Below are 14,805 nucleotides of genomic sequence, written 5' to 3' on the forward strand. Positions count from 1 at the left end.
TAACCTCAGATATGCAGATGACACCACCCTTATGGCAGAAAGTGAAGAACTAAAGAGCCTCTTGATGAAAGTGAAAGAGGAGAGTGAAAAAGTTGACTTAAAGCCCAACATTTAGAAAACTAAGATCATGGCATCCAGTCCCTGATGGGTAAATAGATGGGGAAACATGGTATGAAAGTTAACTATCACTTCATGGTAAATAGATGGGGAAACAGTGGCAGACTTTATTTTGGGGGGCTCCAAAATCAATGTAGATGGTTTGACTGCAACCATGAAGTTAAAAGATGCTTGCTCATTGGAAGAAAAGCTATGACCAACCTAGACAACATATTAAAAAGCAGAGACATTACTTTGCCAACAAAGGCCCATCTAGTCAAGGCTATGGTTTTTCCAGTAGTCATGTAAGGGTGTGAGAGCTGGACTATAAAGAAAGCTGAGCACTGAAGAATTGATGCTTTTGAACTGTGGTGTTGGAGAAGACTCTTGAGAGTCCCTTGGACTGTAAGGAGATCCAATCAGTCCACCCTAAAGGAGATCAGTCCTGAATGTTCATTGGAAGGACTGATGTTGAAGCTGAAACTCCAATACTTTGGCCACCTGATGCAAAGAGCTGACTCATTGGAAAAGACCCTGATGCTGGGAAAGATTGGAGGTGGGAGGAGAAGGGGACAACAGAGGATGATATGGTTGGATGGCATCACCGACTCAGTAGAGATGAGTTTGGGTAAACACCGGGAGTTGGTGATGGACAGGGAGGCCTGGCGTGCTGCAGTCCATGGAGTTGCAAAGGGTCAGACATGACTGAGCAACTGAACTGACTGATAATACTTATTGTTGACTAGTGGGCCTGTAAAAATAAATAAGAAGGATACACTCACTTTAGTTTTGAAAATATGAATTTTATGAAAGTTAACTATCTTTTCAAATTTAAAATAGACATACTTTCAACCCAGCAATTCCACTTCTGTGAATAAATTCCATAGATAACAAAAGTTTCAAAAGGATTTTTAATCTCAAAATTATTTTAATAGCATAAAACAAATGTAAAATCAATCTGCATGCCCACTAGCAAGAAAATAGTTTAATAAATTGTGTTTTACAGTTATGAAATATTATGCAACTATTATAAAGATCATTATTTTATATTTCCATGTATATAATTTTAGTGAGAAAAGCAAAATGCCAAAAATATGTATAATGTAATCTTTTATAAAATAAAATAATAAAAACTCCTATATATGTGTATGTAAGTTTGGATATGAATTCTATAAACATGGAGAAAGATGTGAAAGGCTATACACCAAGCTATCAACATTGATTACCAGGAAGAATGAGTGGTGAAGATCAACAAAATAAGTGTCTCAGTGAAGAAAAGCATGCAGTGTGAGCCTGCCGATGTAGAAGGATGGGGCAGGGCGTTGTATATACGTGCATATGTATGCATGTATGCAACTAAACCCATGATTACTACAGCAGTGGTTAAAAACTTCTGCTTGGCCTTTGTCACCAAAGATCCTAGTTTCTCTTTAATCAGAAAGCCTGTTTCAGGGGCTAGTCTCCCACCTGCATCTCTAGCCTACTCAGAAGAGCTTCTCTACTTAAGAGGTATTTATTTAATGCATTTCTCAATTCCTCTGTGAAAAGGGTCTTTGGCCCCTCTTGGGACTGGAAGCATGGTTCAACAGTTTAACATTCACGTCTTTGGATTTCTTCTCTATCACATACTGAGAAGTGTCTGGCACCTTAGTGGCCTTTAAAGTCCATTCTTGTGTTCAGGCTTCAACCAGTCAACCAAACAGCAAAACAACTAAAATTAGTTATTGGAGCTAGCACATTGTAAATGGACTCTCTGGTATGTGTTCTCATACTGACAGATTGAATCCAATTTAAAATTTTATTTATATAAGTTATATTTATTAAGATAAATTCTTTATTTGTAATGTTCATTTAATTATTTTCTCTGCCACAATAAATAGCCCTCTTAAAAGAAAGATCTTTGTTATTTATCTTTCTACCTCTTGTGGTGCCTTAAACATGTAAATGCTTGGTAAATATTATACTTATTTGCATGAAGACAGTGATGGTAAGATCATCATTAACTACTGCAATGGCCTTTCTTCATTGTGTGGGTCTGTACTTACAGATATTTACTATCTCTGGCCCCTGCCCACTCAGTGCCCTCTTTTGTCATTCCAACAACTAAAAATCCATGCCCCCTAATTTCGGAGTGTGGGAGCAGAGGGGTTGGTGCTACTCTTGTTGAGAACCATAAGGCTAGAGTAATTGGAGAAGCCTTTCTAAGGGGCAGCAGTGCCAGTGATAAACCGTGAAGGATGAGTGGATTTCCAAAACTAGAGAAATTGGGACACAAACAGCATGTGAAAGAGGAAGCACCATAATGTAGGCTCTGAAGTGGTGTGTCCATGTTGGAAAATAGTTAGAAACAAAGTTGGATAGGTAGAGTGGAGTTAGAAGGTTGTGGATAGAAGGAGTCTGGCAGACGTGAAGAAGAGGGAAAAGTACTATTTCATACTGTAATGCATGCTGCATACTACTGCCAAATTAACTTTCTAAAAGCATTGCCCTCTTCAGCAGTCCACTTAACATTGCCTGCCTTTGGCTCTGTGCTCAGGACATTTTATGTCATCTTATGCATGCAACTTTGTCTCTTACTACTCCTTAAAATTAATTAGGAATGTCTGATTGGCTGATCAAACTGATAGCTCCCCCTCTTTCTTTGTCAGTATGCTCACTTCATGCTTTTATTGATACATTTCTTCCTGGATAAAACCTTTCATCATTCTGCCTAGGCAACTTCTTCCCATTCTTAGAAGCCTTCTCCCTAATCAGACTGACCCATAGCACTCCACACCATGCTGATATCTCCTTTCTCTGTCTCACAGTATTTATGGCTTGTTGTGTGCTGTTTGGCACAGAATTGTATATGGCTTTTCATGCCTCTCATTCTTATGTCTCTGAATAGTTTTTATTCGCCTACTAAAGAGCTGTGTAAGGTTAAGGTACATGCCTCACAATATTTTGTAAGTCTCCAAAGCAGCTTTGCTTTTTTTTTTTTTTTTTGGTCATTTGAAAGATATTGGGCACCCTGAAAGCTCAAATTCTGTGTTTGTACATTTGTAGGTAACAAAATGTTAATACTGCAGCATTATAGTGTTTCTTATATTTAAGTTGTTATTTTTTGTTTCAGTACTCAGTTTAATTATTTTTGAGGGTAAGAACAAAGATGTATATTGGTTTCCCCCACAATGCTTGGTAGAGTGTCTTGCTTACAGTTACCATTCAGTATTTTAAAATTTGATTGTATTTGATAAGATTTTCATTTGCTTTATCAATGTGCCTCAGGTATAACCATGTTCAGACCATTTGTTTTGTCAACAACAGAGGATACCGTTAGGGCATTTGTACATCCAAGAAAGAATCCTATCCCAGTCCTAGGTATCTTTCTTGAGCCATATTTTCCTTTTGCTAAGTAGTGTCATAGAAATTTGTCTACTGTACTAAATCAGAATGGCACAGTCATAATTACAGAGCCATACTGACTTCAGGTTATTTATTTGAAAAAGAGTAAGTATTGTCATATTTTGATCCTTTGTAGTTTCCAAACTTTTTCTTTCTCTTTAGTCTGCTCAATATTCTTTGCTCAAATGAAGTCCTACCCAGTATTGTACTATATTAATGAAACACCCTCCTTTCCTTAAGGGAGAAAATAGAAGTGGAGAGCAGTAAACGGGAGCCCCACCTTTGTGTTTCTCCTCCTTTCTCACCCCCATCCAGAGTACAGCTTCAACGTCACTATAACTCATCTAATTTAAAAATGCTTTCTAAAAAAGTGATTGTGAAATTTCATTTAGGAACTTAGTATAAAAATAGAAGTATTTTAGTTTTACAGTGATTTTTAAGTACAAAGGAAAATGCTGTGGAATACATTTCTTGTTTCAGCAATAAAAGAGTTAACATACTAAGCAGCAGAGACAGACACTGCAACGGGATAGTGCTTTCTGTCTCTGTCATTTGTGGTTTAAGAAAAGGGGGTGGTGTTCTGCATTTAAAAGGACTTTAATGAATGCTGTCAGTGTTTGTGAGAGCTAATGGTCAGTAAGGGGAAGGAGAGCAGGGGAAAGTCTAGCTGCTTCAGGATAGGTGGATGAGAGTTTGCTCTGATTGAACGGAATGTTCCACCGTGTTTCCTCTTTTTTTCATTGTCCTTTGTTCTTTATAATCTGATATATTGGTATAAAAGTAAATGTAGATATATATGTGAATGTGATTTATTTTCCTTTCAATTTGTTTATTGTGTACAGCAGGGCATATACTTCTCTTGTCTTGGTTGGATGCACAAATCTGTGTGCAGTGCTTTTTGCCCGTTGCCTAGACGATCACTTGGTTTCTCTGAGGATGTCTGGTTCTCGTAAAGAGTTTGATGTGAAGCAGATTTTGAAAATCAGATGGAGGTGGTTTAGCCATCAAGCATCATCTCCTAATTCTACAGTTGACAGCCAGCAGGGAGAATTTTGGAATCGAGGACAGACCGGAGCAAACGGTGGGAGAAAGTTTTTAGATCCATGTAGCCTGCAATTGCCTTTGGCTTCAATTGGTTACCGAAGGTCCAGCCAACTGGATTTTCAGAATTCACCTTCTTGGCCAATGGCATCCACCTCTGAAGTCCCTGCATTTGAGTTTACAGCAGAAGATTGTGGCGGTGCACATTGGCTGGATAGACCAGAAGTGGATGATGACACTAGTGAAGAAGAAAATGAATCTGATTCCAGTTCATGCAGGTTGATTATTTTTTTTACTGTTAGAAATGGGGTGTGGGGGGATATTCTCTATACTGTTTAAAACAATTTAGTATTGTTGTTTAAAATCTATGATTATACATATACATGCCTCTCTCTGTGTGTGTGTGTATATATATATATATATAATGGTATGTAATGTGGTTCTTTTACTGGGTTTTTTTAACGTTCTAATATTGATTTTAATTCTAGAAAATTATAAAGACAACAAACAGCTTTCATTTTGAAATACCTTGTGTTCCATATATAGATCTGGCTCTGCCTTGAAAATAATATATGGTAGCAGTTCTATGCATCATGCCTTGTAGTTTGCTTCATTCATGTACCTTCTATAGTCTTATAGCAAAACTATAGGAGACATTTCTGGAGTACAAAAAATTTTATGACATTTCAGTTTGCAACGGATTATAGTCATGTTTTAATTTTAGTTAAAGGTTTTACCAGGAGATGGACATAGTAGTTGCCAGTAATTTTTATTTACTCCATTGTGGTTGTCAATAATATTTTTCTTATGGTTATTTCTCTTTGTCCTGTGTTGCAGCCCTCTTGACTAATACAGAGAATACAGTAGCACATCTCTTTCTAAGATGACAGCTACTAATTCCTGTTACCTTCACTTCACTGAAAATTGTGCTATTTAGGGAAATGAAGGATATTCCTTCAGGAAAGTATAAGGGAACATAGAGGAGCTAGATGTGGTCAGCTGGTAAAAAGGGGGCAAAAAGAAGGGGAAATGAGTTTGAAAATTAAAAATTGGTTAAATTCATATGACTTTATCCATCTTCACCCATGGAGCCAGGCTTTACTTTTGAAATGAATTTTCTTCTTAATCAGTATAAACTACTATCACATCTTAAGAAATAAGTTAGAGCCTGAAAGTCACCCTTCTGATTCATCTTCACTCAAAAATATTTAAAGGCTTATTTTTCTAGATTAATTACTGGATCCTTTTTCTTTTAAAATTTCTCTGCAGGTTTTGATAACACTTGTAATTTGTATCTTGGTTATTAATAATATAGGCATCATAAGAGATGGAGACAAAATGAGTTCATATATTCAAGTATCTCTTACTCGGGGATATTTACCACCTTCTCTTCTAATCTTCAGAATATGGAATTCTGAACTGTGGTGTTGGAATAATAACAAATATAGACCAGTCATCTATGCTCATTTGTGTAATGGAGAGAGGGGAATATCTTTACATAGGTAACTAGTATATTTAATTTTTAAAAATTTAATTAGTTCATGATTTAGCATTATATTAAGAGAATAGAAGCCACTGATAATTTTCATATGGAGATCATTTGAATTAATATGGTTTCATTGTTTTGTGTTTTCTTTGGATACTTGTTGCCATAAAAGGCGTGATTTATTTAGTAAAAGGTTCAGGGTTTACCATTTTTGTGAGAAACCAAAGAGTAATCATCTTTGCATTTGAAAATCAATATAATGTATCAAGAATATTTTAACAAAATTAGAGGAAAAAAAGGTTCATTCATTTACCAGCATAAGTTATAAAAATCTTAACATGTGTCTACTACCTGGAGAGATTATACATATGTGAGGGAGTATAAAATTTATATACATGTATATAATCTTACATTACACACACCTGGGTCACTGTAATTTACTTCCTTACAGCAAAGGTAGTTTGCAAAGCTAATGATTACTGAAATTAAGTTACTCTGTTCTTTAGTATCCACATTAAAATGTCATCTTGATGGGATAGTCATTATGACAGAAAAAGATTGCTTTTTTTTTTTTGGACTTAGATTGCTGTGTGCATAGTTCAAGAATATATAATTGATATTTTTATTTGTAGGAGTTATAAAAATTAGAAAATTATATTTTCTAAAATTTAAAATGAATGTAGTTGTTTTTAAAATGCTAATAGAGAAGGTTGAGAAAGTAAATAATAAGGGAATAAACAGTTCACATCTGCAGTGATCAAACTCTAAATTATTTCAAAAATAAAATGTACTTAAAGAAAATGTCTTCGATTTTTAGATATGAGAGGAAATGTGTCAAAGAAATTTACTATTCCTGGTGGCTTAACATTTCTATCCCAACATCTTTCTGCAAAAAAAGTGGAAATCATTTTAGACTTTAGAAATGTCATTTGTGTGTGTACTTTTACTTTTCCATTTTTCTCCAGATTAAATGTATCTAATTTTCATATCCTTCTTCAATCCTCCAGCTCTAAGTCTTTGATCTTCATCATGAGGATACATTTATTTGCCGCCAGCTTTTTGATTAAGTGAGCAATCTCTCTAGGTGGTTGGCCTTCTACTGTAAACAAATCAAAAACTATCACTGTTAATGTCAAAAGAAGTTACACTGACATTCATCAAATTTTGTATATAACTTGGGAATAGTTCTTTTCCTTACATAGTACTTGCAATAAAATATATAGCAAACATTTTATTTCAGTATACCATAGACGGACATGGCATGATGGGGAGACATATGATATACGTTTCATCAGTTCTATTCAAACCTGCCTGGCTCTTCAACTTATGGTAATTTCTGCTGTCTCACATCTAAGTGATTTAAAAGTTTCTTATCTTTTAACTGATCTTGTGTCTGTAGCTTAGCCACTTTCTCTCCAATGTCGTTACTTTGTTATTAAAATACAAACTTTGATTTTTACACCTTGAGGAATTTTAGGCCCTGAGTAACAGAATTGTGATCTTTTGTGTGAGCAGTAGGTTTCTATGACTGTAACTCAAGATGAATTTTCACCAGGGCCAGTCAGGTTTACATGATAACTCGTCATGGGACCATAAGATAAATACAATTTACACTGTATTTGATTGGCCAACTTTGAAATTATGGTATTTTTACATAGTGAAGAAATTTTCATTCTCTCAACCTTGTTTATAAAGTTAAACATTTTTTAAATCAGATTATTTTTTAATTTATTTAAAATAGTAGTAGTATTTAAAATACTACTGTATTTTATAAATATCCCAATAAAATAATAGCTAATACTGACTGGGTATTTAATATCTGTGAGACACTGTTACTGTATTACATCATTTAGTCTTCACAGATTTCCGAGTTAGATTGTCACTATTGTCATTCTAACTGTAGAGATGAGGCCAGTGAGGCACGGAAAGGTTAAGTAACTTGCTCAAAAATAGTAAGTAAAATGAAACTGCATTTTTAAAAAACTAAAGTTTATATTAACACTTTCAGATTTACAAGAAAATTACAGAGATAATGTAGTGAGTTCCTATATATCCCACACCCAGTTTTCCGTATTATTTCCCTAACAGTTATTAACATGTTCGAATATGGTGCATCCATTACTGTGAACCAATATGATACATTATTATTAACTAAAGACCATACTTTATTCAGATTCCCTTAATGTCTAAATACCTAAAGTTCTTTTTCTGTTACAGGATCCCACCTAGGATACCGATTACATTTAATCATCGTATATCCTTAGGCTCCTCTAGACTGTGACAGTTTCTCAGACTTCCCTTGTTTTTGATGACCTTGGCAGTTTGGGGATTAGTGGTTAGGTATTTTGCAGAATGTCTTACTCAGTTGGGATTTGTCTGATACTTTTCTCATGATTAAACTGGCGTTATAAGTTTTAGGGAGGAAGACCACAAAGGTAAAGTGCCATTTTCATCACACCCAAATCAACGATAGATATCATCAATCTGACTTACAATTTTTGACCTTGGTCTCTTGGAAATAGCTACATTTTGAACCCAAACCATTAACATGTAAATTTCATGCACAAATACCAGTAGGCAGTTCTCTGTGACTTTTCCTTTAATCACTGAGTTCACTTTGGATTAACATAATACTGATTCATTCTAACCAGTTTTACCTTCTCTCCTCAACTGATTTTCTCAGTGTTCAGTTCAGTTCAGTTCAGTCACTCAGTCGTGTCCGACTCTTTGCGACCCCATGAATCGCAGCCTGCCAGGCCTCCTTGTCCATCACCAACTCCCGGAGTTCACTCAGACCCACGTCCATCAAGTCGGTGATGCCATCTAGCCATGTCATCCTCTGTCGTCCCCTTCTCCTCCTGCCCCCATTCCCTCCCAGCATAGCCACCTCTGACTGATTTACAGGTATAATCTCTTGACAGCCATTTACCCACAGTCATCGGATCCATCGTATTCATTGCTTGCTATTCTATTTCAGCAGATATCCTTGAACTCTTCTGTTCCTTGGTCTGTTGATTTGCCTTTCTTTGACTCATCTTGAAAACATTTAGGCCCTTCTCCTCTCCCAGCAAGGGGTTATCTTCATAATATAGCATTTCTCAAGTGCTATCCCTTTTTTCTTGACCCTTTTTTTTTCTCATTAGATGAAGCATTCTTTATTTAATAGAGGTCTAGATTAGGACAGATCTTAATAGGAGCATAAATTTTAAACCCAAGAATTTATGTAGAACTAATTGAAAGTAACTAGCAGTATCTCTTTCTGTTGTTGACCCTTTTTAATGTTATGTTTTTATGTCAAACATCTTCTTGTTTGAACTAGTCTATTAATTCTGATTCATTTTAAAATTAAAATCTTATACATCTCCACATGAAAAAAACCTTTGCTTCCAGAGATGGCAAAGAAGTTCTGCTATATTGTACCTATATCAAGAAAGGATGTATTGTAATGTCCTCCTCACACATAAGCCCAAGTCATGGATTCCCTTGACATAAGCTATAGAACCTTTCCCCAGAAAACCCTCTGTATGTGTGTGTCTGTATGTGCATGTATGTACACACACATATGTTAAATATTTCATACAGGGTTCAGTTCAGTTCAGTTGCTCAGTCGTGTCCAACTCTTTGTGACCCCATGAACCGCAGCATGCCAGGCCTCCCTGTCCATCACCAACTCCCGGAGTTTACCCATACTCATCTCCATTGAGTCGGTGATGCCATCCAACCATCTCATTCTGTCGTCCCCTTCTCTTCCTGCCCCCAATCTTTCCCAGCATCAGGGTCTTTTCAAATGAGTCAGCTCTTTGCGTCAGGAGTTTCAGCTTCAACATCAGTCCTTCCAATGAACACCCAGGACAGATTTCCTTTAGGATGGACAGGTTGGATCTCCTTGCAGTCCAAGGGACTCTCAAGAGTCAAGGGATCTCCAACACCACAGTTCAAAAGCATCAATTCTTCAGCACTCAGCTTTCTTTCTAGTCCAATTCTCACAACCATACATGACCGCTGGAAAAACCATGGCCTTGACTAGACAGACCTTTGTTGGCAAAGTAATGTCTCTGCTTCATAAATCCCCTAAAGCCTATCTTTACATTGTATCAATCAGGGTTCTTAGTTTTAAGCAACTGAAACTGACTGGCTGGTTTAAACAGAATAGAAATTTATTGGAATCATTAGTTCCCAAAAAGAATTAGCTTAGCAAAACGGCTAATGGGTTCTAGAGTTGCACAACTGACCTTTGTAAGTCCAAATTTTTAAGGCAGAGGAAACTTTTATGACACTTAACTGCTTATATGTTCATCCATTTGTAACTAGACAGTGAAGTTTTACATTTTTAGAATTGGATAAATTAGGCATGAAAAACAGTGATACAGACATACACACAATCACTCATATGCACAAAGATGTATAATTTGGCCATTTAACTTTAGGGAGTATGTTAGTAGAGAATAGGCTAAGATGATGTAACAAAGATATTCAGAAATGTAGTGTCTCAAATAAAATAGAAGTTTATTTCTCTGTCATCTCACAAATGGGCAAATGGCTCAGGGCAGACAGGTAGTTCTGCTACCCAAGTTCCTTCAGAGACCTAGGTTCCTTCCATACTCTTTCTCCATCCCATAGGGCATTATTCTTTCTTTATGGTCAAAGCTTCCTAAGCTCTCTGTCCACATTCTAGCCTGTGGGATTGAGCAAGGAAAGAACAGGGAGGACATTAAGCTATTAACACAAATTACAGATATCAGTTCTGCGCATGTGCCATTGTTGAAAACCTAGTCACATGGCTGCAGTGAGTAGCTAAGGAGGTTCAGATGTGGTCTCTGCCTGGGTAGCCGTGTGTCCAGGTAAAACTCACTACTGTGGTGCATGTGAAGAATGGTTTGGGGATTATGATCGACAGGGTGCAAGAGGTGAAGACAGCTGGATAGAACTCTTCAGAATCCTTTTGATCTAATTTTTGATGAGTTTTTTTCGATATTGTGTACTTTTTTTTTTTTTTTTTACCATTGAGACATTAGCAAATAGAGATAAGCAGAAATGAAAAAATAAAAATCACTAATTACCCTACCACCTTGAAATACTATTAACAATTTGAGAAAGTGTTCTTCCAGTATATTTTATACGAGTATAGAATAAAAATATGTTTTTAGAAGTGATTTCACTTTCACTTTTCACTTTCATGTATTGGAGAAGGAAATGGCAACCCACTCCAGTGTTCTTGCCTGGAGAATCCCAGGGAAGGGGGAGCCTGGTGGGCTGCCGTCTATGGGGTTGCACAGAGTCGGACACGACTGAAGTGACTTAGCAGCTGCAGCAGAATAAAATCTGAATTTCATTGTGCATACTGTTTTGCAACATTTTTGCCTTGACTTACTCCTTTCCCTATTTGGAACCAGTCTGTTGTTCCATGTCCAGTTCTAACTGTTGCTTCGTGACGTGCACACAGATTTCTCAGGAGGCAGGTCAGGTGGTCTGGTATTCCCATCTCTTTAACAATTTTCCACAGCTGCTTGTGATCCACACAGTCAAAGGCTTTGAAATAGTCAATAAAGCAGAAGTAACATGTTTTTCTGGAACTCTCTTGCTTTTTTGATGATCCAACAGATGTTGGCAATTTGATCTCTGGTTCCTCTACCTTTTCTAAAACCAGCTTGAACATCTGGAAGTTGATGGTTTACATACTGTTGAAGCCTGGGTTGGAGAATTTTGAGCATTACTTTGCTAGCGTGTGAGATGAGTTCAATTGTGTGGTAGTTTGAGCATTCTTTGGCATTGCCTTTCTTTGGGATTGGAATGAAAACTGACCGTTTCCAGTCCTGTGGCCACTGCTGAGTTTTCCAAATTTGCTGGAATACTGAGTGCTGCACTTTCACAGCATCATCTTTTAAGATTTGAAATAGCTCAACTGGAATCCCATCACTTCCACTAGCTTTGTTCATAGTGATGCTTCCTAAGGCCCGCTTGACTTCACATTCCAGGTGTCTGGCTCTAGGCGAGTGATCACACCATCGCGATTATCTGGGTCATGAAGATCATTTTTGTACAATTCTTCTGTGTATTCTTGCCACCTCTTCTTAATATCTTCTGCTTCTGTTAGGTCCATACCATTTCTGTCCTTTATTGTGCTCATCTTTGCATGAAATGTTCCCTTGGTATCTCTGATTTTCTTGAAGAGATCTCTAGTCTTTCCCATTTTATTGTTTTCCTCTATTTCTTTGCCCTGATCATTAAGGAAGGCTTTCTTATCTCTCCTTGCTATTCTTTGGAACTCTGCATTCAAATGGGTATATCTTTCCTTTTTTCTTTTGCTTTTTGGTTCTCTTCTTTTCACAGCTATTTGTAAGACGTCCTCAGACAACCATTTTGCTTTTTTGCATTTCTTTGTCTTGAGGATGGTCTTGATCCCTGTTTCCTGTACAATGTCACGAAACTCCGTCCATAGTTCTTCAGGCACTCTGTTTTATCAGATCTAGTCCCTTTACTCTATTTCTCACTTCCACTGTATAATCTTAAGGGATTTGATTTAGATCATACCTTAATGGTCTAGTGGTTTTCCCTACTTTCTTCTATTTACGTCTGAATTTGGCAATGAGGAGTTGATGATCCGAGCCATGTCAGCTCCTGGTCTTGTTTTTGCTGACTATATAGAGCTTCTCCTTGTTCGTCTGCAAAGAATGTATAATCAGTCTGATTTTGGTATTGACCATCTGGTGATGTCCATGTGTAGAGTATTCTCTTGTGTTGTTAGAAGAGTAGAGTGTATTTGCTATGACCAGTGCGTTCTCTTGGCAAAACTATTAGCCTTTGCCCTGCTTCATTCTGTACTCCAAGGCCAAATTTGCTTGTCATTCCAGGTGTTTCTTGACTTACTACTTTTGCATTCCAGTCCCCTATAATGAAAAGGACATCTTTTTTGGGTGTTAGTTCTAGAAGGTCTCGTAGGTCTTCATAGAACTGTTCAACATCAGCTTCTTCAGCATTACTGGTTGGGGCATAGACTTGGATTACCATGATATTGAATGGTTTGCCTTGGAAATGAACAGAGATCATTCTGTCGTTTTTGAGATTGCATCCAAGTACTGCATTTTGGACTCTTGTTGACTATGATGGCTACTCATGGCATCTGGTCCCATCACTTGATGGCAAATAGATGGGGAAACAGTGACATTTTATTCTTGGGGGCTCCAAAATCACTGCAGATGGTGACTGCAGCCATGAAATTAAAAGACACTTGCCCTTTGGAAGAAAAGTTATGACCAACCTAGACAGCATATTAAAAAGCATAGATATTATTTTGCCAACAAAGGTCCGTCTAGACAAAGCTATGGTTTTTTTAAGTAGTCATGTATGGATGTGAGAATTGGACTAGAAAGAAAGCTGAGCACAAAGAACTGATGCTTTTCAACTGTGGTGTTGGAAAAGACTCTTGAGAGTCCCTTGGACTGCAAGGAGATCCAACCAGTCAATCCTAAAAGAAATCAGTCCTGAATATTCATTGGAAGGACTGATGTTGAAGCTTAAACTCCAATACTTTGACCACCTGATGTGAAAAACTGACTCATTGGAAAAGACCCTGATGCTGGGAAAGATTGAAAGCAGGAGGAGAAGGGGACAATAGAGAATGAGTTGGTTCGATGGCATCACCAACTCAATGGACATGAGTTTGAGTAGGCTCTGGGAGTTGGTGATGGACAGGGAGGCCTGGCGTGCTGCAATCCATGGGGTCGCAAAGAGTCAGACGTGACTGAGCTACTGAACTGAACTGAGCTGAAACATAAAATTAGGGGCTTTCCAGATGGCTCAGTGGTAAAGAATCCTCCTGCCAAGCTGGAAATGTGGGTTTGATCCATGGGTTGGAAAAATCCCTTGGAGAAGGAAATGGCAACCAACTCCAGTATTCTTGCCTGGGAAATCCCATGGGGCCGCAAAAAGTCAGACACAACTTAGCGACTAAACAACAACAAAATTAGGTCACAAAAGGCAGAAACCCTACTCAAACTGACACGCAAAAACTAAAGTTTTTGATTCACAGAAGTAAATAAAAGCTCAACTTGTGATGAATCCAAATACTCAAATAATGCCAGAAATCCTTTTTTTCCTCCCTTTCTAGATTCTCTTTTCCTCTGTAATGGCATTTCCTCATGCAGGCTATCTGTGTGGTAACAAAAAGCCGCTAGCAGCTCCAAGCTTACTTTTTATCAGCTTAGCCTCCTCAGTGGAAAGAGAGTGACTCTTTTCCAAGAACATCAACAAACAACTTGAAACTGATTCTCTCTGGCCTTGTTTGGCTCTCATATCCACCCAACATGACACTCCTATTGGCCAGGCCTTGGTCCCTTGCTCACCTCTGCCCAGTGGGAGGAGTCACCTCTGCCCAATCCCTGAGAGCTGAGGTAGGGAATGTGTGGTTTCCCAAAAGGGAGAGATGGATCTGTCACTGTAAGAAAGAATCCTGGATAGGCAAAGGCAATACCCAGTGAAACAACCTGCTATGGCATTAAATGTTCTTCTGTATCTTTTTAAATGGCCGAATCATTCTATGCACAGACAAAACTTGTGGTTATTTAACCAATATTTCCCTGTTGGAAACAACCTGTGATAAGCCCCTCTCCTCTACATCCCCTAGCTAGATCTCTGCATACAGATGACTATTTCCTCTAGATAAAGCTCCAAGGGAGTGCACATTTTTTAGGGTTTTTGATCTGTATTCTCAGTCATTTCAGGAACATCGAGTGTGTACATACTCCTTCAGTCACGTCCCACTCTTTGTGACCCCATGAACTGTAGCCCCACCAGGCTTC

At 37.6% G+C, this 14,805-nt stretch overlaps 1 protein-coding gene across 1 annotated transcript in view; it reads left to right on the forward strand.

Annotated features, from left to right (window-relative positions):
- Positions 1-14,805, forward strand: part of KLHL5 (kelch like family member 5) — a 92,613-nt gene that overhangs the window by 20,829 nt on the left and 56,979 nt on the right. The window contains 2 exon segments of the mRNA XM_070372271.1: positions 4,323-4,799; positions 5,925-6,023. Of these exon segments, the coding sequence (XP_070228372.1) occupies positions 4,417-4,799; positions 5,925-6,023 (482 nt within the window). The 5' untranslated portion in view covers positions 4,323-4,416.

Source organism: Bos mutus, chromosome 6 (assembly GCF_027580195.1).
Source record: "Bos mutus isolate GX-2022 chromosome 6, NWIPB_WYAK_1.1, whole genome shotgun sequence".
In the NCBI taxonomy this organism is placed as follows: Eukaryota; Metazoa; Chordata; class Mammalia; order Artiodactyla; family Bovidae; genus Bos; species Bos mutus.